The sequence below is a fragment of the Barbus barbus genome, assembly GCF_936440315.1.
Source record: "Barbus barbus genome assembly, chromosome: 5".
Lineage (NCBI taxonomy): Eukaryota > Metazoa > Chordata > Actinopteri > Cypriniformes > Cyprinidae > Barbus > Barbus barbus.
The window spans coordinates 9,266,506-9,288,133 of record NC_136733.1 but is presented as its reverse complement, the minus strand read 5'-3'; the positions used below and the strand labels follow the sequence as shown (position 1 = coordinate 9,288,133).

At 41.1% G+C, this 21,628-nt stretch overlaps 1 protein-coding gene across 1 annotated transcript in view; it reads left to right on the top strand.

Annotated features, from left to right (window-relative positions):
- Positions 1-479: 479 nt before the first annotated feature.
- LOC306870512 (voltage-gated potassium channel subunit beta-3-like) overlaps positions 480-21,628 on the top strand; it is a gene marked incomplete at both ends in the record, with an annotated part of 46,074 nt that continues 24,925 nt past the window's right edge. The window contains one exon of the mRNA XM_079417819.1: positions 480-751. Within this exon, the coding sequence (XP_079273945.1) occupies positions 480-751 (272 nt within the window). The remainder of the gene's footprint in view (positions 752-21,628) is intronic.

The window sequence follows — 21,628 nt, the reverse complement described above, 5'->3', positions numbered from 1 at the left end:
CTGACGATGGAATATGGACACTACGGAGCTGTCAAACTCTCTTTTGATCGCGTGCGATGATCACCATGGCAATAATTACGCACCAGAAAAACAGCACGACATTTGCTGCCGTGTGTCGAGCGCGTAAGGGTGCGCTGTGTGTCAGATAGTGACCACCACCAGCTAGCGCGTGAAAGAGTGATTGTGTGCGTGAATTTGTGTTCATACGACTGTAGACGAGGAGATGGCCAGGCACGCGTGAACACAAGCGTTCGACCGCCGCGTAGCTGGGCTTCAGTGCCATTAGGTGAAGCGGCACCGGCTGTTGCGCATACCGTCAGTAGAAACCGGCGTGGATGGGTGGTTCCGCATTTTGAGGAGGTCCCCAGCCTCGCACAGAGAGACCACCTGGCACTACCATAAACATCTTTGCTGTTACCACACCAAAAGTGATTCAGTCTAATAAACTCAAACACACAAGTGTGTGAGAGCCGGTCAGGATGCAGGTCTCATTCGCTTGTACCGAGCACAATATGAAGAGCCGCAGCGAGGACCGGCTGTGCGGCCTGCGAACTGCCCCTCCACCAGGGGGCAGCAGCAGCGGAGGAGGAGGTGGAGGTGGCGGAGAAAGAGGGAGCGGACAGGGCGGAAATGGCAACTACGCCTCTCAGAGCACGGTCAAAACACGGGACATGGCAGGGTCCCGACCCCTGCCTCAAGGCCACGCCCACATGAAGGAGGCTATTGGAAGACACAGTAGCATGAAATACAGGTGAGAGAGGTGTGGAAGTGGCGTGTATGTGTGTAGCACCACCTGTTGGGTGGCAGCTTAGGCCAGGACTGGGTTATTCTGTGCTGTCTGATGTTTTATGGCTTCTTTAAAGATTGACAGCCGCTTTAATACTGAGTGCGTGTTCAGTTCAGTTCTTATGTTATGGCTGAATTGAATGAATGGCAAACTGGATGTCAAAGGGGCAGGCATGGAATCGCCTCCTTTGCTTGCATTATTGACTAGGTCATCTAATGCCTTTAGTGTTTAGTACATAACAGTATATTATATAGTATGATAAGATCTCATACCATGACACAGAATTAGTTGTTGCATAAAACACAGAACTTGACAGAAGTTGCCAAAATAATTAATTACTTCTTCATTATTAATAGTATTTTTTTTAAGCAATCTGACTTGTGATTTGCGTTTGGCAGATGATAAAAAAGTGTGTGGTTTCAAGCTGTATCTACACTGTTAAAAATATCCTGTCAAATTTACCGTAAAAAAATTGCAGCCTAAAATTCTCTATCAAAACTGACAATTGTTTATAAAGGATGGAATATTGGTGCCTGTATATATTTTTTAAAACTCTTAAGTGTATTTCAAGAATTAAATAATGTTAAATATCAGTCTATATCAAAATCTGATTTTTACCTTAAAATGTACTGATAACAGCTATAATAATATAGGTGGTAAAACATTAAGCCATATGATGAATCAGAGATCATCATAAGTGGCCTGCCTATAAAACATGGCCAATTTTTGTATATAGACATGGTCAAACACACAAATACAAAACACCATTAGGGTAACACACATCACTAAAGTAATGCATAAACATGAACTAAATAACAGATAATGTAACAAAAAGCACCTAATGTACATTATTGCTAACAAAAATAAAAATCAAAACTATGTAAAGAAAATATATTAACATGTCATCACACATGGACTTCTGAAAATGTCCTTTTATAATTTTCACTGTAAATGATATTATTTTATTGGTAGTTCATAATTTTTATTGGCAAAACCCATGTATTTGATGGTATTTACAGCAAAATGACTTCAAATGTAATATTAAATCATTATTTTTTTCACCACATGTGGCAATTAAAAGTTACAAACATTTTTTTTACAGTGTAAGCACCGAAATATTAGAAATATTGCAAGTGCAGTCATCCAACAGCCACCTACCAATGTTTTAACAACCTCCCAGAAAACCCTTAACTACCACGCACACAGCAGCAATGTGCTACTCCAGACACCTTAGCAACAGCGTAGCAACACTCTGGCAGTCACAACAGTCTACAATTGTGGCATATTCTTCAGGAAATGTAAACATTTAGTTGTATGATGAGTTGTCTACAGCAGCTTAACTGTGTGTGTGTTTGTGCCTGATTCATCACTGCATGTTATCCTAAAGGAAAAATTGCTCTGTAACTGTTCGTGATTAAAATGTACGTGCTCAGCTACTGAAATGAGTCCTTGTTTCAAAGGGCTAGTAGTTCTTCCACTGCAAACTTGCATTCTGATCAGTTTCATTATTGTATAAATGCTCACTTTTCATGATCTAATCAATTCTGGGTGGATAGAATCCAGTACAACATCACATTTCTTCTCGTTGAATATGTTGCTTCACTGTGAAATATGTTTGTGTGAGCGTGTGTTGTGCTAATCTCAGCCTCAGACTCACACCCACAGATCGTTCACAGCCCTTTCTCAGAGATTGCTGAGCAATTATTTAAATGAGTTTCCACTTTGCTGCGCATCACTATTGGATTTACCTGGACCTAAAGCAAACTCTGCTTGGCCATTTTCCATGTTGGACAAACGCTCACTTCCTGTGTGGTTCTTCTTGTGGTCATGTGGACTTGACATTTTGGACAGACTGTGGAGAGACTCCTCCTAGGCATCTCTCTCTCTCTCTCTCTCTCTCTCTCACACACACACACACACACACACACACTCACACACACACACACACACACACACACACACACACTCACACACACACACACACACACACACACACACACACACAGTACAGGTTTAGTGGAGAGTGTGGAAAGTGTGATGGATTGTTTTATGCCAGTATGAGAAACACTCAATAGACATTTGATATGCTTTTAAATTCCCATCTACGTATCTTTCTACGTATCCACCCTTAGTAACATAGTAACACCCCTATCTATCTATCTATCTATCTATCTATCTATCTATCTATCTATCTATCTATCTATCTATCTATCTATCTATCTATCTATCTATCTATCTATCTATCTATCTATCTATCTATCTATCTATCTATCCGTCCGTGTGATTGACTGACTGACCATCCATCTATCTATCTATCTATCTATCTATCTATCTATCTATCTATCTATCTATCTATCTATCTATCTATCTATCTATCTATCTATCTATCTATCTATCTATCTATCTATCTATCTATCTATCTATCTATCTATCTATCTATCTATCCGTCCATGTGATTGACTGACTATCTATCTATCTATCTATCTATCTATCTATCTATCTATCTATCTATCTATCTATCTATCTATCTATCTATCTATCTATCTATCTATCTATCTATCTATCTATCTATCTATCTATCTATCTATCTATCTATCCGTCCGTGTGATTGACTGACTGACCATCTATCTATCTATCTATCTATCTATCTATCTATCTATCTATCTATCTATCTATCTATCTATCTATCTATCTATCTATCTATCTATCTATCTATCTATCTATCTATCTATCTATCTATCTATCTATCTATCTATCTATCCGTCCGTGTGATTGACTGACTGACCATCTATCTATCTATCTATCTATCTATCTATCTATCTATCTATCTATCTATCTATCTATCTATCTATCTATCTATCTATCTATCTATCTATCTATCTATCTATCTATCTATCTATCTATCTATCTATCTATCCGTCCATGTGATTGACTGACTATCTATCTATCTATCTATCTATCTATCTATCTATCTATCTATCTATCTATCTATCTATCTATCTATCTATCTATCTATCTATCTATCTATCTATCTACTGTTTCATCTTTCGGTCTGTCTATCACTCTATCATTCTATCTATCGTTCTATCATTTCTGTCTGTCTGATATACTGTGTGGCCTTAAAACCTTCAGAATTCAAACTTTTTAAACTACTTCAACTTTTGGCCACGCTTACTCAAGCCAACATCAAAGTTTGCTTTAGTGGACTTTTTTTAATCTAGTTTACATTGTGTTATTACTGGAGTCCTCTCTATTGAGCAGCTGTGCCAATGGTGTATAAAAGACAGGAGATTGTTAGCCAGAGGGTGGAAGTTGGCAGGTGAAAAGAAAAAGATTGTTTTTGTGGAGGTTTCTTAATAAACTGTAGTCTCACTTTTTAATTAATATAGACAGAAAAGCACTGTAACGTAAGTTAATAGTGGTCAAGGTAAAGATAGAAAATAAATTCTAATTTCTTTCCTGACCAAATCTCTCTCTTTCTCACTGCTCAAATGCATGTTCAGAATGAAGTACTAGCATACTGCTTACTGCATGTTGTGCAGTGTACACTGCATACTGATATTATTTTTTAAACAGCATGCACTGTGTGCAACAATAATGGTTTTCTTTCCTGGTGAAGTTGATAATTAGTATATAGTATGTTATTTAGAATATCCCCTCATAAATATAACCACATGCAATTTTTTTTTTTTTCAAATGTAAGGCATGTGTACCAACACATTAGAATATACTTGCTGTGTAATGCTATTAATGACATTCAAAATAACAACAGCTATAATTATGCTAATGACCCCTAATTGTTGTGATTGAAAAGATACCATTTCATTTTCATGCACTGGGAGATGGAGGCCATTAAGAAACATATGCGTCTGATAACACATCATCTGTGAATATCGCAGTTGTGCTTGTCATAGCGAGAGGTTATACAGCAATGTCCTCAGCCAGCGCTCTGGATTAGCCAGAAAATTAGTCACAAACCATATGTTAGATTTTTATATCAGTTCCTACAGAGTTGAAGTGGCTTGCAGAGATTCACATGTTTAACGTGCATTTGTCATTGTGCAAATATAATGGAGGTTTGTTGGTGCTGTGCATGCTGTCAAGTAACACTAGAAGACACGTGTTAACATTAGAAAGTTCGGATCTCCCTTTGTGAAAAAGAAGTGTACTTAATTGTTTTGAATGTGCACTTGTAGTGAGCAGCATAAATGGCTGCCTACTGCTCTGTGTGTGTGTTCACGGTGTGTGTGTGTTCACTGCTGTGTGTGTGCACTTTGGATGGGATAAATGCAGAGCACGAATTCCGAGTATGGGTCACCATACTTGGCCGTATGTCACGTCACTTTCACTTTTTCACTTTCAAAAAAACAAACAAATAAATAAATAAAGGTTTGGGTTAATAGACTTTCAAGGGAGGGACAGAAATCTATTTAATTAAAAATACCTTTATTAATAATTTGAAAATGAACAAAAGTCTTATAGGTTTTGGAAAAACATGAGGGTGAGTCAATGATGAAAGAATTTTCATTTGTGGGTGAAATATTTCATTAATGCTGTGTATTATGTACTACAGTTTTTCTAGATTGCTTAAACACATTTCTTGAAATTATGCCTCTTTTTTGCGAAACTCTAAATATGAATTAGTGATGTTACGTTCGTGAACGAATCGTTCTTTTTGAACGAATCTTTTAGGTGAACGAATCATTCTCGTTCACGTAATCCATTGACGCATATTTCTCGTTCACTGAAATTCCTCCCTCCACCGCAGCGCGCCGCTATTGCGCGCATGCGTAGCTCTGGACCGTTTCATCTGTCAAAGAATGACTAAACCTCGAGCCAATAGCCTTCGAGTATGATACGAGGACGGAGCATGTGATTTGTTGAATCTAGTGAACGAATACGCCCTTCATTGAGTTGCTTTGAGTTTGAAAGAGTCAAATGAACTGTTACATACATACATCTCGTCTCATTATTACGTTCGTCGTTCGAACAACTGGTTCTTTGTTTTATTTTTTTATATTATTGTTTTATTTATTTTATTTTTTTTTAATTTATCATTTTGTTTTATTTATATTATTGTTGTTTTATGTTTGAACAGTTACATACTTTTAAATAAAAAAATATTTCATTATGTTAGTCATGTCATGCACTTTTGTTTGTTTAAAAACTGTGAAACATAAAAAAATATGGCAGTATTGATTATTTGTGTCACGTCATCCCATCTCATTTGCGTCACGTGACTCACGTCAGCAAATAGCATTTCAGCTCGGGTTTAGAAGGGGCATGTAATTGGTTGGATCGAACGAACGAATATAATAGCATCATTGACCGAGATGGCTCTGTTTTGAGTCTGAACGAGAGAGAGATCTCCCGTTCGTGAACGAATTGAACGAACTGGTAGCTATACCCAGTTCGTTGACCGGGTAGGTCGGCCATTCTGTCAATCTAGTTCATCAATCAGCAGAAAGCGGATGCAAAGCACAGGTATCCGTACTGTGCACGCTTGTTTATATTCATATTTTACATACAGAATAACTCCTCGTTTAACATAATCTCAGATTTGAACGTGTAAATCTCTGCCTAAACAATTAAATGTTAACTAGCCTAGTATGCAAACAAATAAAAAAACACTTGTGCTTTGGTCATCCGAAAAGAGTGTAATTTAAAAGATAAAAAGAGTAATGACTTTGATCACTTATTTAGACTTATTTTATTCATTTAATGAGAAGGGCACACTTTTTAATGAAGCCAAATCGGTTTTTATTTTGTAACAAGTAAATACGTTAGTTGAACAACACATTTTTCCGCACATGCTGACGTATTTGTGTAATATGGAAAAATGGTCACTGAACGAATTAGTGAACGAATCTGAACGAATCATTTTGGTGAACGAACGAAAAATGAACGAGTCTCTGGAAAGAATCAAAATTTCCACCACTAATATGAATCCATAACTTCTAACTCAATTCCCCAAACTTCCTATATTCAGGTCAAAATGAACCTCTCCATTCAAAACAACTCAATCTTGCTGAAAAACCAAACTTTGCTCTCAGACATGACACACAAACACTCAAAAACACACACACTACAACACAGTTTTACACACTGGTGAGATCAATTCAAAACAATGCTACAAAAACCTGTAATTCAGTTTTTCTCAGTCGCTTTGGTGCATTTCTCAGATCATCCTTAATCTTTGCAAAGACGTATGTGCATTTCTCAAAACAATTCGTACAAACAGCTCAGGGCCGGCGCTCCGCACACGCACATCACGCACTGCGCGTAGGGCACCAAGTGCTTGGGGGGGGCACCAAAAAATCTGGGTCGTGAAAATATCATCACAATATAGGCTACTAGTATAAATAACAAATAAAATATTTCTAGCATGTTAATATACAAAAGCAATACAAAAGTAATATAGGCCTAGACCAAATTAGTCGAGAAAAAGGTGAATCTCTGTGCCAGTCTCCCTCTGGTGCCCCCCCTTCCCCACCTCCCAGTGGTCTGTTCAATTATGCTTCAATCAATTTCAAATTTGGCCGACACCGACCTCAGACATGGCCTCGAAAAGGCACCAAGAGTCGGGGGCGGAAAAAAGAAGAGACAGCGGGATGATGCTCGCGCGTCGCTTGCAGGTAAGACAATGTTTTAAATAAAAATGTTAGTTTTGTGCGTGTAGTATGCATGTCCAGGGGCGTCGGCGCGTCCGCGTCGCTAGTAGTGCAAAAGATCCGGGGCTTTAGCCCTGCATGTTGAGTCTTTTATTTTAACGGGGTCCGGGGGTTTCTCCCCCGGGAAATTTTGAAACTTGGGCTGTTAAAGATGCAGTTTGTTTGAGAAGGAAAGGAAGGCCAATCGTTGGGGTCCTCATCGTCATATTTGAATGACAAATAAAGCTAATTTTCCCCCTAGGTAGGCTATACGTTACAGATGTGTGTGCATATAGCTATTAGTGCAGAACGTTCCCTATTGTAATTTCTTCGCATCAATATAATGCCTATCTGCCTCTTGGTAAGGTGAACTTTAGAAAAACCCTGCAACTGAACGTGATGTGATTTTGCCAAATTAGACCGCTTGGATAAAGTTTTTTCGTTGTTGTTCTATGCGGTCATTTTCAAGAGGTTCGGCCAAGGGCGACATCTGTTGGTGAAACTGAAATTAGAAAAAAACCCCCCACAATCTCAGTGTTTGTATATTTTCATATTCACAGAGTTGTCAAATTATTAGGGCTGGGAAAAGATTAATCTCGATTAATCGCATCCAAAATAAAAGTTTGTGTCTACATGATATATGTGCGTGTACTGTGTATAATTATTTTGTATATAGAAATTATATATACAAAATAATTATACAAAATTATATATACAAAATAATTATACAATTTTTTTTTTCAAAGCTCAAACTCATCAAAACGTACCTGCGTTCATCAATGGGGCAGGAACGTTTAAGTGGTCTGGCTGTCATCAGCATCAATGGGGACGTGGCTCAGAAACTGTCAAATGATGACCTGATAGCTGATTTTGCAGCTAGGAAATGTAGGCGTGTGCCTCTGTAGGGCCTCTGACAACTGATGGTAGTGAAAATGTTTAATATAGTTCTATAGAATAGCAGAATGGTCTCTTTATAGAGATGTAGTCCCTCTGTTGAGTAAATTCTACTGTGCAGTTATGTATGGTTATTTGCAGTTTAAAATGTGCACTTTAAAATTCATACTTCATAAAATTCATACACTTATACTGTTATTTGCACTTTAAACTTTTTTTGCACTTTTAACTTTCTGTGTTTACATTGTTCTGTTCCAATTATTTATTTGCAGCAGTTATTTTGGAAGTAAAGAGAACCTAACTAAGAAATTCTGAATGGTAGTTATTTCTTTGGTGGTGGTGGGGGGGGGCACCGCCAAGCGTTTGTGCTTAGGGCACCCAAATGGCTAGCGCCGGCCCTGAAACAGCTCCACACAATAGATTACCTGCAAAAGCCTGTAACTTACTCAAAATCTTTAGTTCATCTCTCAAAAGTAAATATTTATGTCAGTGAACATATCAGTGCCATTAGAATGAAAAGTCCTTGTGTCATTGTTCACAAACAAGATGCTTAGTCATGTTGTCAGTATAACAATGCACTCTGTTAGTATTACCTGATGTAAACTATGGCAACAGTTTTACTGTACTGAAATACAAAAGGCAGTGCTTATTATGTATGCCCAGGGCCTGAAGTTAACTTTTTTGACCACCAGCCACTGTGGCAGGTGGATTTAAAAATCCACCTGCCACAGTAACTTTTTACCAGCCGGTTTTTTTTGTTTGTTTTTTTTTGCCTCATAAAGGTGAAAAATAGAAATCACACAAACATTATTCTTTAACTTGTAAGAATACACATTTAAGTGCTGTCAAGTTATTAACGAAATCATTATAAGTAATAATAACTCTTAGACTATGTATTTTTTAATCTTTTTATTCATTGATTTGCTGTGTCACAGACATAATCATATGTCATAGTCACACCGGGATAGAAAAACAGGTATACACACACACACACACACACACACCGTGCTAACTCAACAGATATAAGTTAGACCTAAGTTACCGCAGCTCGTATGTAAACACATCACACACGGACACGGCTGTGTTGATGGCTGATTTAGTCTAGACAGTTCCTGGCAACTGTTAATTACAGCCTTCAGGAACCGTTAAGCAGAACTAAATGAATATTACTGGTAAAGTTACTGGGTACCGGACATTTTCTCACTGGTTCCCAACTCCCAACATACACACGCACACACATCTGTGACACACAAACGTAGTCAGAGAAGGGCATCATGTTCTTGAATCTTGCCGATCGCGTGATCGTTCCGAAACAGAAGTCGCATCTTCTCAAACTGCGCTACTTTCATGGACGTCAGTGCCTTGACCGCAGCGGTCTCCTCCGGAAGCGCAGTCTTTGATATTTTGCAACTTATTGTGTGTAGGTGGCTTTTTGATGACTCGTGGTCCTTAATTGCTTCTAATTTTAAGTTTTTAGTCCCGATTACAAAAGGATTTGACTTCGCTTTCTCTGAGCCATACATACGGCAGTCACTGCAGTACATTTAATCTGTACTGCGGTCATAAATCAGCCACTCACGAACCTTGCCGTTGTCGCCACTTTGTATTAAAACGTCGTCTTTTACTTTTCTTTGACTCATCCTCATCTTTTTGTTGGTTGTTCGTTTCAGCCGTTCGTTTGTACCTTGAGCTAAAATCCAACGAAAAGGCAGACTTAAAAAAAAACAGACGCAAAAAAACAACAACTCAATTCTCATTGGCTACCCGCCAATGTGGCAGGTAGATTGACGGTTTTACCCGCCAATTGCAAAATTCACCCGCATTTGGCGCGTGGTCAGGTGTTAATTTCAGGCCCTGTGTATGCCATATATCCTTTCAAAAGTACAAATTTACACATTACTGTATGTGAGATATTGATTGAAAGAGACTGTTTCGAAATTTGAATTATTGAGGATATGGTTGATCTCCAAACATTTAGCTGCACCCTTCAGCCATTGTAAGGCCATGATTGACAACATGGTCCACAATAGTGGCCCTTATTTCATCTGATATGCACCTTTGTTTCTTGGCCTCTTCTGCTTCTTCCTCTGTTTTGCCTCTGTACCCTTCCACCATGCATCCATACTCCTCTTCTTCCTCCCGGCTGTTGACCCTGTTGGTTTTCTGGTTGTTCATCCATTGTCAGAATTTTTAACTCTTGTGTTGTCCTCTGTCTATATGCTTTCCAACTGAAGGTTCATGAGATACTTTGAGCTGTTTCAGAGAACTGGTTTGTCATTGATTGATCCATATTCTCTTCATTAGTGAAAGTCAAGATTCACTTGCACAATTCATGGCAAATTTACAAAAAGTCTAATAGAAATGTGCTTGACAGTTTATGACAACTAGATCAACCATTTTGTATTTAATGACTTACATGATGAACTAATGACTTGAGGTTTTGCAGGGTAAGACAATTGCACAGAGAACTATATAATAAATTTTGAGCAACATGATATTCGCAACTGAAAATGTAGAAACCGCAGACAAATGTACATAATCAGTTGCATGAATGTACCAAAGCAATCGAAACTGCTTTTATGATGTGCACAAATTACTAGATGATGTGGAGGTTGAACAAATAGTTTAGAAAATTTAATTTCTGATATGAGAAATACACCAAAGCGACTGAGCAAAACTTTAAGTGTGGTACTCCCCAAATGTTTATAATTTTCAGTTTTTCTCGATTGCTAACACACAATTCATGAAACAATTCACCATTTTCTCGCAACTATAAACACAATCTCAAAATTACTCACCAACTTGTGCAAACTTCAAACTTCCAGGTCAAAATCAAATAGTTTAGTCAAAAACATGTTCTCTTTTGTCAGGCTCAAGCTTTGGCCTCAGATGACACACAGACCTGTCAAATACTCAGACTACTTTCCTGCCTAGAGAACACTAGTGAGATCAATTCAAAACACTGTTACAAAAACCTCCTTTTGGGAAACAGGAATCCTTTTGCTAGTCAATGACTGTTACAGTATACAACATAAATAAAGGGTTACAGATACAGTAAAATTCAGCAATAAACTTTCAGAAAAGTTTACTTTCATTACACGACTGTAAAGAGATCTTACAGTAGATGAAAAGCACCAGAAGAGAAAAGTTCAAACACCAAACAACTGACTATACAGTAAACACACATTGGAATATACTGTCAGTTACTGTAAATAAATAAATAAATTCATTCATTCAGCATCTTCAGCCAAATTGCATTACAGTATTGGTAGTATCCTTATTTGTTATAGCAGTTTCTTAGACTTCTGAAAAAAGACCTCATCTGCCTCCCCTAGATAGTTGTCTCTCGGTTCTGCAAAAATAGAGTACATGTAAGGACTACTTGGCTACAAATCAATTTTGTTGTACAACATGTGCTACAGTATTTACTGTACATAGAATAATGAAAGTTGTCTCATCTGAATTACTGCTGCTGTGTACTGTAATTATGTTGCATGTGTAAGTAGAATTGAAACCTTGTAGATGAGCCTGTAGGCCAGCTTCCCTCGTGGTCAGTCCATGCAGATGAACATGGTCAACCATAGTGCTTTGTATTTCATCAGGAAAAAAATGACCTTTGACCTCATCCCCTTCATTTTTCTTTTCTCCTCCTATTCCTCTTTGTCTTCCACTACCAGGATTAATTTTCCAAAAAACATAATCAGCTGTGCTCTTGTTCATATTATCCTGAGATTCTGAAATGTGTGTCATCAGTCTTGCTACTGAATGTTCACACATGGATAAATGTGTGCTATTTGTGTTCATTTTGTGATTCTTGAGGTAGTTATATTGTGTGTTTGTGTTTTCTAAATGAGAACATGGTTAAACCTGTGCAAAATGATGCCGTTCTTGTGTAGAGTTTTGCAGAAAACACTGAGCAAATTGGAACGTGTGTGAAAGCAGGTGAAATGTGTTAAAGGTTTTGAGAAATGTGTCTTTGTTTTGAGAACTGTATGAATGGTTTGGAAAATTGAGCCAAATTAATCAGTTATAGTGTGTTAGCAATCGAGAAAAACTGTAATGTATTGTAGAGTACAGTGCAATACAGCAAACAACAACAAAATAATCTTTCTGCCCCAGTATCCCGTCTTTGGTCTGGGACAGGCCAAAAAACCTCTTCACTATCACAGGCTATATTGGCCCTGGCCAGGCAGCGGGGGTAAAATCCTCTTGCGTGTCTGATGTCCTTGTGTCATTGTTCACAAACAAGATAGGCAAAATGCTTAGTCATGTTGTCAATATAACACTGTACTCTGTTAGTATTACCTGCTGTAAACTATGACAACACTTTGAATGACAGTTACTGTACTGAAATGCAGAAGGCTGCACTTCTTATGTATGCCATATATCCATTTCAAAAGTACAAATGCACACATTACTGTATGTGGGATATTGATTGAAAAAGACTAGATATGATTCACAGTTTTACTAGGCAAGGCAAGGCAATTTATCTCTAAAGCACGATTAAAAACAACAATAAGTTGACCAATGTGCTGTACAGATTGTAAAAACATAAATAAGCAAACAATATATACACAACACTTACACAACACAGAGCATCAGACCATTCAACATTTAAAAAAAAAAAAACTGTTAGTTTTCAACAACATGCCAGAGAAAAAATTAGTCTTTAAAAGGGACTTAAATGACACCAAGGTGGAGGGCCGGTACTGCAAAAGCACGGTCCCCCCAAAGTTTGCGTCTCGACCTAGGAAAATCAAGAGTTTCTGGTCAGAGGACCTAAGAGATCTTGATGGAGAGTATTTTTTTATTAATGTAAAAACTAAAACGAATTGTAAAACTGAAAGTTATTTTTTAATTGTGTTCAGCACATAGACTGTAACATTCAGCTTGGTGGGCCGCATCTGGATTCGTGACGGGCCGCAGGTTGAGAACCACTGGCCTATGGTGTCAAAAGCTGCACTGAGGTCAATTAACACCAAAATTGCAGTATCACCAGAGTCTACTGCTAGCAGAATATCATTGAGAACTTTCAAAAGTGCAGACTCTGTACTATGATGCTCCCTAAACCCTGACTGGAAAACTTCAAATAAAGAATTCTTATTAAAAAAAGACTGCAATTTAATAAGGACAGCTTTCTCCAACACCTTTGATAAAAAAGGCAGTTTTGAAATAGGCCTGTAATTTGCGTAATCCGTTGGATTCAATTTAGTATTTTTAATTAAAGGTTGTACTAAAGCATGCTTGAAAGATGCAGGAACAATCCCTGATGCAAGACAGCTATTTATTATTGATAAAATGCTAGGCCCAGCTACATCAAAAGTTTGTTTGATCAGTCTTGATGGAACAACATCAAGAGGGGAATCCGATGGCTTCAGTTGATCAACCAGTTTAGCCAAGGTAGAAAGTTGAAGAAGTTCAAACCGATGAAACAGCAGGGCAACAAGAAAGAGCAGAGGGATCACCAGCTACAGGAGGTATTTGAGATCTAATATTTTCGATCTTTGACACAAAAAAACTCATAATATTCTCACAAGCCTCCATTGAAATCTCAGGTCCAATGCTATTTGATGGATTAATAACAGAATTTATAGTATTAAACAATACTCTGGGTCTATGACAGTTATTTTCAATAATAGCAGAGAAGTACTTTGCCTTCGCTGCCTTAACTGCCTTTTGGTAGGAATGCAAAGAGTCCCTCAAAATTTCAAAAGACACCTGGAGCCTGTCCTTCTGCCATTTACGCTCTGCTCTTCTGCAAGTTTGTCTAAGAGCTTGTGTAGTATCATTAAATCAGGGCTCTACCTTAGCTTTTACATGTTTCACCTTCAAAGGTGCAATAGAGTCTAAAATAGTTGAACAACCAGAGTTAAAAGAACTCAGTACAGGCTCAGGATCTAGATATAATGGAGGATTTTCGGTGGTAGAAATATTATAATTTTTCAAAAATGCCCTTGAAAACTCACTAATAACACAGTTCAACATACGACAAAAAACGTGACAGTGGGCAAGATCTAACAGACTGACATGGGAGAGAAACCCCCAAAATAACTGGATTGTAATCAGAAAAAGTTGCATCACAAACATTCACATAGCCCAAAGAAATACCTTAAGATAAAACTAAATCCAATGTATGTCCATATTCATGTGTAGGAACCTTTACAGACTGTTCAAGATTAAAAGAGTCAATAAGATTCAAAAAGTCTTTCACCAGGGGATCAGCTGGACAGCACACATGAATATTAAAATCCCCCACAATTAAAAACTTGTCAAATTTCAATAAAATGTCCCCTAACAGTTCAGAAAAGTCATGGATGAAGTCTTCATTGAATTTGGGTGGCCGATAAACCAGTACACACAACACTGGTTCCACCAAATCCAATTTAAAGGCTTGCAATTCAAAACTAGAGAAGTGTTCAAACTCTACAGGTCGACAGAGCAAGCTGTTTTTAAAAACTGAGGCTAGACCTCCACCCCTGCCCAAAACTCGTGGAGAGTTAATGAATTTACAGTCCAAGGGAGCCAGGTCAGCAAAAGGACTTAGATTGCCAGAGGATAGCAACGTCTCAGTCACAAATAGAACATCCAACGATTTTGAAGTAAAAAAATCCCTCAAAATAAACGTCTTATTGCAAAGCAATCTCGCATTAACCAGTGCCATTTTGATTAATAAAGAGTCACCTACCAACTCTGATGAGTGACACAGTGGTCGAAAATTTTGGAGACACACACCCCCACCTTTATGGAGATACCGCATCCGATGTATAGGATGTTCTGTGGATAGGATGTTCAGCGGAGGGTGTATAGGATGTTCTGCGGAGATTTCCAATGCAATCGGACGAATCCAAGCATATGCCGGCTCCAGAGAACACTGATAAACTAATCGATGATAGGCCCACTCGCCTTTGGAACCATGGTGATTCAAGTCGGTCGACGCCAACAGCAGTTTAGCCTTAAGTTTGACAGAAAGGCCGCCTCTTTTCCCACGTCTTCTTCGACGCTTTTTCGGCAAAAGAGGCTAGGGAAGCCGACACAGGGCCGGCGGCACCTCAGACAGGACTGGAGGAAGGGGTGAGCATGGTCTTCCACGTTCTTGCTCAAACTGTATATCCACGGTATTTTTTATGTTAATCAGCGTGAGACGATCATAAACCAAAACGGCAGTTGCGTCCTTTACCAGAAGTGAGACAAACAAAATAAAAACAAATAAACCAGGTACCAGATGGCCAGCCATGCACACCGGCGCCATCATGAGTCGTGTACTAGTGGTCTGACCAAAATAAAAATAAAAAACACACATTACTGTTACGGGAACTTGTGGTTGTAGAGAAAACAAACGACCAGGACAACAAAGTAGCATCAACACACTATATCCATTTAATGAACATTAAACTCAGGCAAAGACAAAGGGAATACTGAGGACTTATAAAGGAACAAGAGCAAAAGAGCAAACAAGATGATTAATACAAAACAGGTGAATGGAATAAATGATGATTAACTAAACTAGGACAGGAAAAACCAAATAAGGGCAAACAGAAACTAAACGGAAACCGACACGTGACAGATATCGCCCCCCCTCCCGGAAGGTGCGTCCCGCACTGTAACCTCGGGAGGCCATGGCAGGACAGGAGACTAAAGATATGGTGCCGCAGCCATATCACCCTGTAAGCCGAGACTGGTTGCCCACTGAAGCTAAGCAGGGTTGAGCCTGGTCAGTACCTGGATGCTGGAAAACTAGGTTGCTGTTGGAAGAGGTGTTTGGGAGAGCCCCGGGCAGTGGCGTAAACCTTGCCGCGGGTGGCGGCACACTCTTCACCGCGGACGGCGGAACCATCATAGCCGCGGAGTGGAATCATCATCGTCGCAGACGGCGGAACCATCTTCGCCGCGGGCGGAATCATCATCGTTGCGGGCGGCGGAACCATCTTTGCCGCGGGCGGAATCATCATCGTCGCAGGCGGCGGAAGCAGACTGATGATCCCCGGACTTCCCTTGCAGGGAACCAAAATCAGCCGCTTACTCATTTTCTGTATTGGCCTGAGTTTCTGTTACAGGATCTTGTGGTTGTAGAGAAAACAAACGACCAGGAGAACAAAGTAGCATCACCACACTATATCCATTTAATGAACATTAAACTCAGGAAGCAAAGACAAATGGAGAACTGAGGACAAGTACGAACAAGTAGTGTTGCTTTCGTCAACGAAAATTGTGACTAAATATCGTCGTCAACGAACCTTTATCACGTGACGAAAACGAGACGAGACGCAATGTAAATGCTGGTCATGTGACGATGACGATAATTAAATATATAATGCAATATTGTTGACGAATAAAAATGAGACTAAATGTGTTTTTCAAAATAAAAACTATGCTAAAATGTCTCTTAATTTTCGCTGACTAAAACGAGACGAAACGAAATGTTATAACGTTATTTTGTCTCGTTTAGTCGCGTTATTATTATTATTTTGCAGTATTTCTGTTTCCTGTGTCACTTCTAGAGCTGCATCAGGTTGCACTGCGCAGACGCAGGCAACGTCACTTCCTCAAACCCCACTCGAGGCATTATTTAGAAGACGACAACAAATATGTTAACATGTTTGGTTGGTAAAGTAAATGTTGTAAATTCAAATCAGAGCATCTTCCTTGTCTGGCATATTCTTAAGTCTATAAGGTAACAATAATATAATAAGTTAACCTTGTTTGAAATGGGTTTGGCTAAAATAAAATTTTGGTTTCATCTGTACTACTAGCGCAGTGGTGGGCCGTCAGGGGAAGGCCCCTCTGCTGGCCCTATAAAAAACAAAATTGTGTGAAAAATGTTTTTATTGATTATTTAGGTATCATTTTCATTTGTGTAATGTCCACTAAATTGCCTATGATTAGTTTAGTTGAGGTTGAACTTGAATATCCTACATAAAAAAAGTCAGAGGCCAGCACTACAGATAGTGCTACCCTTTTGTTGAAAAACGTCACATCTGATTTGTTACGAGCATTAGTGACAGAATCATCAGCCAATCAAATTTTGACTTTCAATGACAATGAAACACGAAAGTAAACAAAAAGAAAATGACAGCTGCAGTCATCGACGCCTACACCAGATCTTGTTGCCGATCTACTAAAATCGTATTTTTCAAGGCACTCTTTTGCAGACAAAAGAGAATAACTGAGAAAGGAAGACCTACACCCAAAGTGAATTCGCTAACAAAGGCCAGCATAGATTTTATGCGCCATTTCAACGATTGCGACTATGAGTGCTATCAGTGGCTAACAGCTAAGTTAGCACCGAGCACAAGTTATTTTGTTGGCTGTGTTTACTTTTAAATCCGAGTAAAGTGGCATGGAATGACAGACCCATGGACTTTATTTACAAGTGACAGGTGAGTGCTTTATTATTTGATGAGTATTGTATCATGCACATTGTTATGGAAGTGTAGGTGGTGTGTTGATAATACTGTGGTGTGGTGTGTGGATGTCCAGCATTTGCACAGTTTTGCTGCTTTTGGCGCGTCGTCATTTTAGAGTGACATGAATGTGCATAGTGACCCGTGTATTGGCGGATTACTTTTACTGACCATGTAGGGAAATTTACTCTGCATTTAACCCACCCCAATCTAGCCTACTATTAAAATAGTTGATCAGCAGTCATTGTTTGTTGAGAGCCTGTGTGCAGCATAATATGTGCATTATATGCATATAGCTGCGTTAGCTGTAACAGAGATGTGTAAGATGTTTACAGTTGAAGTTGAAGTTGAGCTTTATTGTCATTCCGTGGAACGAAATGTCGTGCCTCGCAGGACCACGGTGCTACATAAATACAGACATACAACAATGAAGTAAAAAAACACTATAAACCTATACACAACTAAGCTTGCTTACTGAAGGCCCTGACTAAAACCCCACGTTATGCCACTGCTACTAGGTACTTATACTATATTGACTGGGTTAAACAGAATTACTAAAAAGAGACTAAAATGCAATTTTTATTGACTAAAACTAGACTAAATGTCATCAGTTTTCGTCGACTAAAACTAGACAAATATAGTCATGGATAATTCTGAATAAAATGCTCAGACTTTTAGTTGACTGAAACTTGACTAGACTAAAAAGAGTATGAACGTGACTAAAACTAATAAAAACTAAAATGACAGCTTCACACAAAGACTAGACTAAAACTAAAATTAAAGCAGGCCGCCAAAAACAACACTAGGAACAAGAACAAAAGGGCAAACAAGATGATTAATACAAAACAGGTGAATGGAATAAAGGACGATTAACTAAACTAGGACAGGAAAAACCAAATAAGGGCAAACAGGAACTAAACGGAAATCGACACATAACAATTACAACATCATTGTGAAATAGAAAAGAAAAAGAAATATGTGTCCACTGTCAGAATTTGTAACTCTTGTGTCGTCCTCTGTCTATATATGTTTTCCAGTTGAAGGTTGATGAGATGTACCTTTGAGCTATTACAGAGAACGTCTTGGTTACGTATGTAACCCTCGTTCCCTGAAGAAGGGAACGGAGACGTCACGTCGGTGACCGACGAATTGGGATCTCGCTTAGAGAGACCAATCCCCTACGAGAGTATCTAAACGAGCCAATGCACATTGGCATGCGATTATTGCATCCAGCTGCCGCTAATCACAGCGTGAGTATAATTAGGCAGCGGGTGCAGCGCATATTCAGGTTTTCGCTGAGGAGCCGAGCCGGTGACCCGGCCGCTCAGCGGTGGTACAGCAGCCGTGGCGACGGGACGTGACGTCTCCGTTCCCTTCTTCAGGGAACGAGGGTTACATACGTAACCGAGACGTTCCCTATCAGTCGGTCACTCCGAGTCACGTCGGTGACCGACGAATTGGGATCCCTACCAAAAGGCCACGGGTACTGCCCCTTCCAGTGTCCTGTGGAAGCCTCCTGAGCCCCTATTTTTTGGCGCAGGTCAGGGCTACTGCAGAAGACCAGCTACTGCTGCCATGGCACTACCCACTCAGTAAGACTGGATAACACTGGGAAAACGTACCCATTCCAGTTGGAACCGGACGCTACGGAAGCTCGCCCTTCCCGTAGGAGGTTCGGAGCAATTACGCATATGATCAACCTTAGGCGCATATGGAGGATTAGAGGAATTTGTACCTCATGGAGATTGGCAGAAGACCTGCCGGGGAAACACGGGCTCTCAGGCTATACCGTGGACTATACACATATGGGGTCCAAAAAAGGCCTTTCATATGGAACCCAGCCCTCTACCGGTTCTCATGGATTCAGCGAGTGAGGGCCTGGCGTCAGATGCTCCGCCACATCTGACTGCCGAGGGGACGGAGGAACTCGACAGGGTCTACAGTACGGACTCTCTGGAGCAGTTTTAGCAAGCCGACCCGAAAACGGGACCTCTCAGTGCTTCTACCCGTTTGAGGTGAGAACACAGGAGGAAACCGGTTCCACACGAAGGCTATAGAACCTAGCGAACGTGTTAGGGGTCGCCCAGCCCGCAGCTCTACAAATATCTGCCAGCGAGGCGCCACGAGCCAACGCCCAGGAGGATGCAACAGCTCTAGTAGAGTGAGCTCTCAACCTGAACGGGCAGGGCACACCCTGTACCTGATAAGCCAGGGTGATGGCGTCCACTATTCAGTGGGCCATCCTCTGCTTGGAGACGGCCTTCCCCTTCTGCCGGCCTCCGTGACAGACAAAGAGCTGGTCTGAGGTCCTGAAGCTTTGTGTCCTGTCAACGTAGCATCTCCGCGCTTGGACGGGACAAAGCAAGCAAGGGCTGGGTCTGCCTCCTCCGAGGGCAGCGCTTGCAGGCTCACCACCTGGTCCCTGAAGGGAGTAGTGGGAACCTTGGGCACGTAGCCAGGCCGGGGCCTCAGGATTACCTGGGAGTCAGCCGGCCCAAACTCTAGGCACGAATCGTCGACCGAAAATGCGTGCAGGTCCCCTACCCTCTTGATGGAGGCCAATGCAAGCAGGAGCAGAGTCTTCATTGAAATAAACTGCAGCTCAACCGACTGCAAAGGCTCAAATGGGGCCTGCTGTAGTGCTTTCAGCACTAGAGACAGGTCCCAAGAGGGTATAGAGGGGGGCCGTGGAGGATTTAACCTTCTTGCCCCCCTAAGGAACCTGATGACCAAGTCATGCTTACCCACCGACTTCCCTTCCACGGGGTCATGGTTGGCAGCAATCGCAGCCACATAGACTTTAAGGGTGGAGGGAGACAGCCTTAGCTCCAACCCCTGCTGCAAAAAGGAAAGCACGACTCTGATCGGGCACTTTCGGGGGTCTTCTCGGTGAGAAGAACACCACTCGACGAACAGGTTCCATTTCAAGACGTAGGCCTGTCTCGTGGACGGCGCTCTAGCCGAAGTGATGGTGTCAACTACCCCTTGGGGTAGGTCACCTAGAACCTCCGCGTCCCGTCCAGGGACCAGACATGAAGTTTCCAGCTTCTTAGGTCTGGACGCGGGTGCAAAAAGGTGCCCCGTCTCTGAGTCAGTAGATCCTTCCTCAGAGGAATCTGTCAGGGAGGGGCTGTCACGAGGAGCATCAGTTCTGAGAACCAAGTCCGAGTGGGCCAGTACGGCGCCACGAGCAGGACCTGCTGCTCGTCCCCCCTGATCTTGCATAGTATCTGTTTTTGCGAGAAGGCTCACTGGGGGAGACGCACACTTGCGAAGGCCCCGCGGCCAGCTGAGCTGGACCGTCTGGGGATGGAGTCTCCATTCTCCGGGGAGCGCAGCTCGTGACAGCTCGTCGGCTGCCCGGTTGAGCAAGCCCGGAATATGAATGGCACGAAGCGACCTCAGATGCTTCTGACTCCAGAGGAGGAGGTGGCGGGCGAGTTGCGACATGCGACGGGAGCGCAGACCACCTTGTCGGTTGATGTACGCAACGGTCGCAGTGTTGTCCGTGCGGACCAGTACGTGTTTGCCTCGTAAACGCCTTCTGAGACGGACCAAGGCCAGACGTACCGCTAGCAACTCTAGGCAATTGATGTGCCAGTGCAGTTGGGGGCCCGTCCAAACCCCCGACACCGCAAGCCCGTCGAACGTGGCACCTCAGCCGGTGGTGGAGGCATCCGTGAAAATCACAGCATGCCTGGAGACCTGTTCCAGGGGCACTCCTGCCCGCAGAAACGAAAGGTCTGACCACGGGGTGAGGGTTCGGCGGCAGGCCGGTGTGACTTGGACCCGGTGAGTGCCGCGCTGCCACGCCCACCTCGGGACTCGGCCATGGAGCCAGTGTTGAAGCGGCCTCATATGAAGCAGCCCCAGCGGCGTGACTGCCGCTGCAGCTG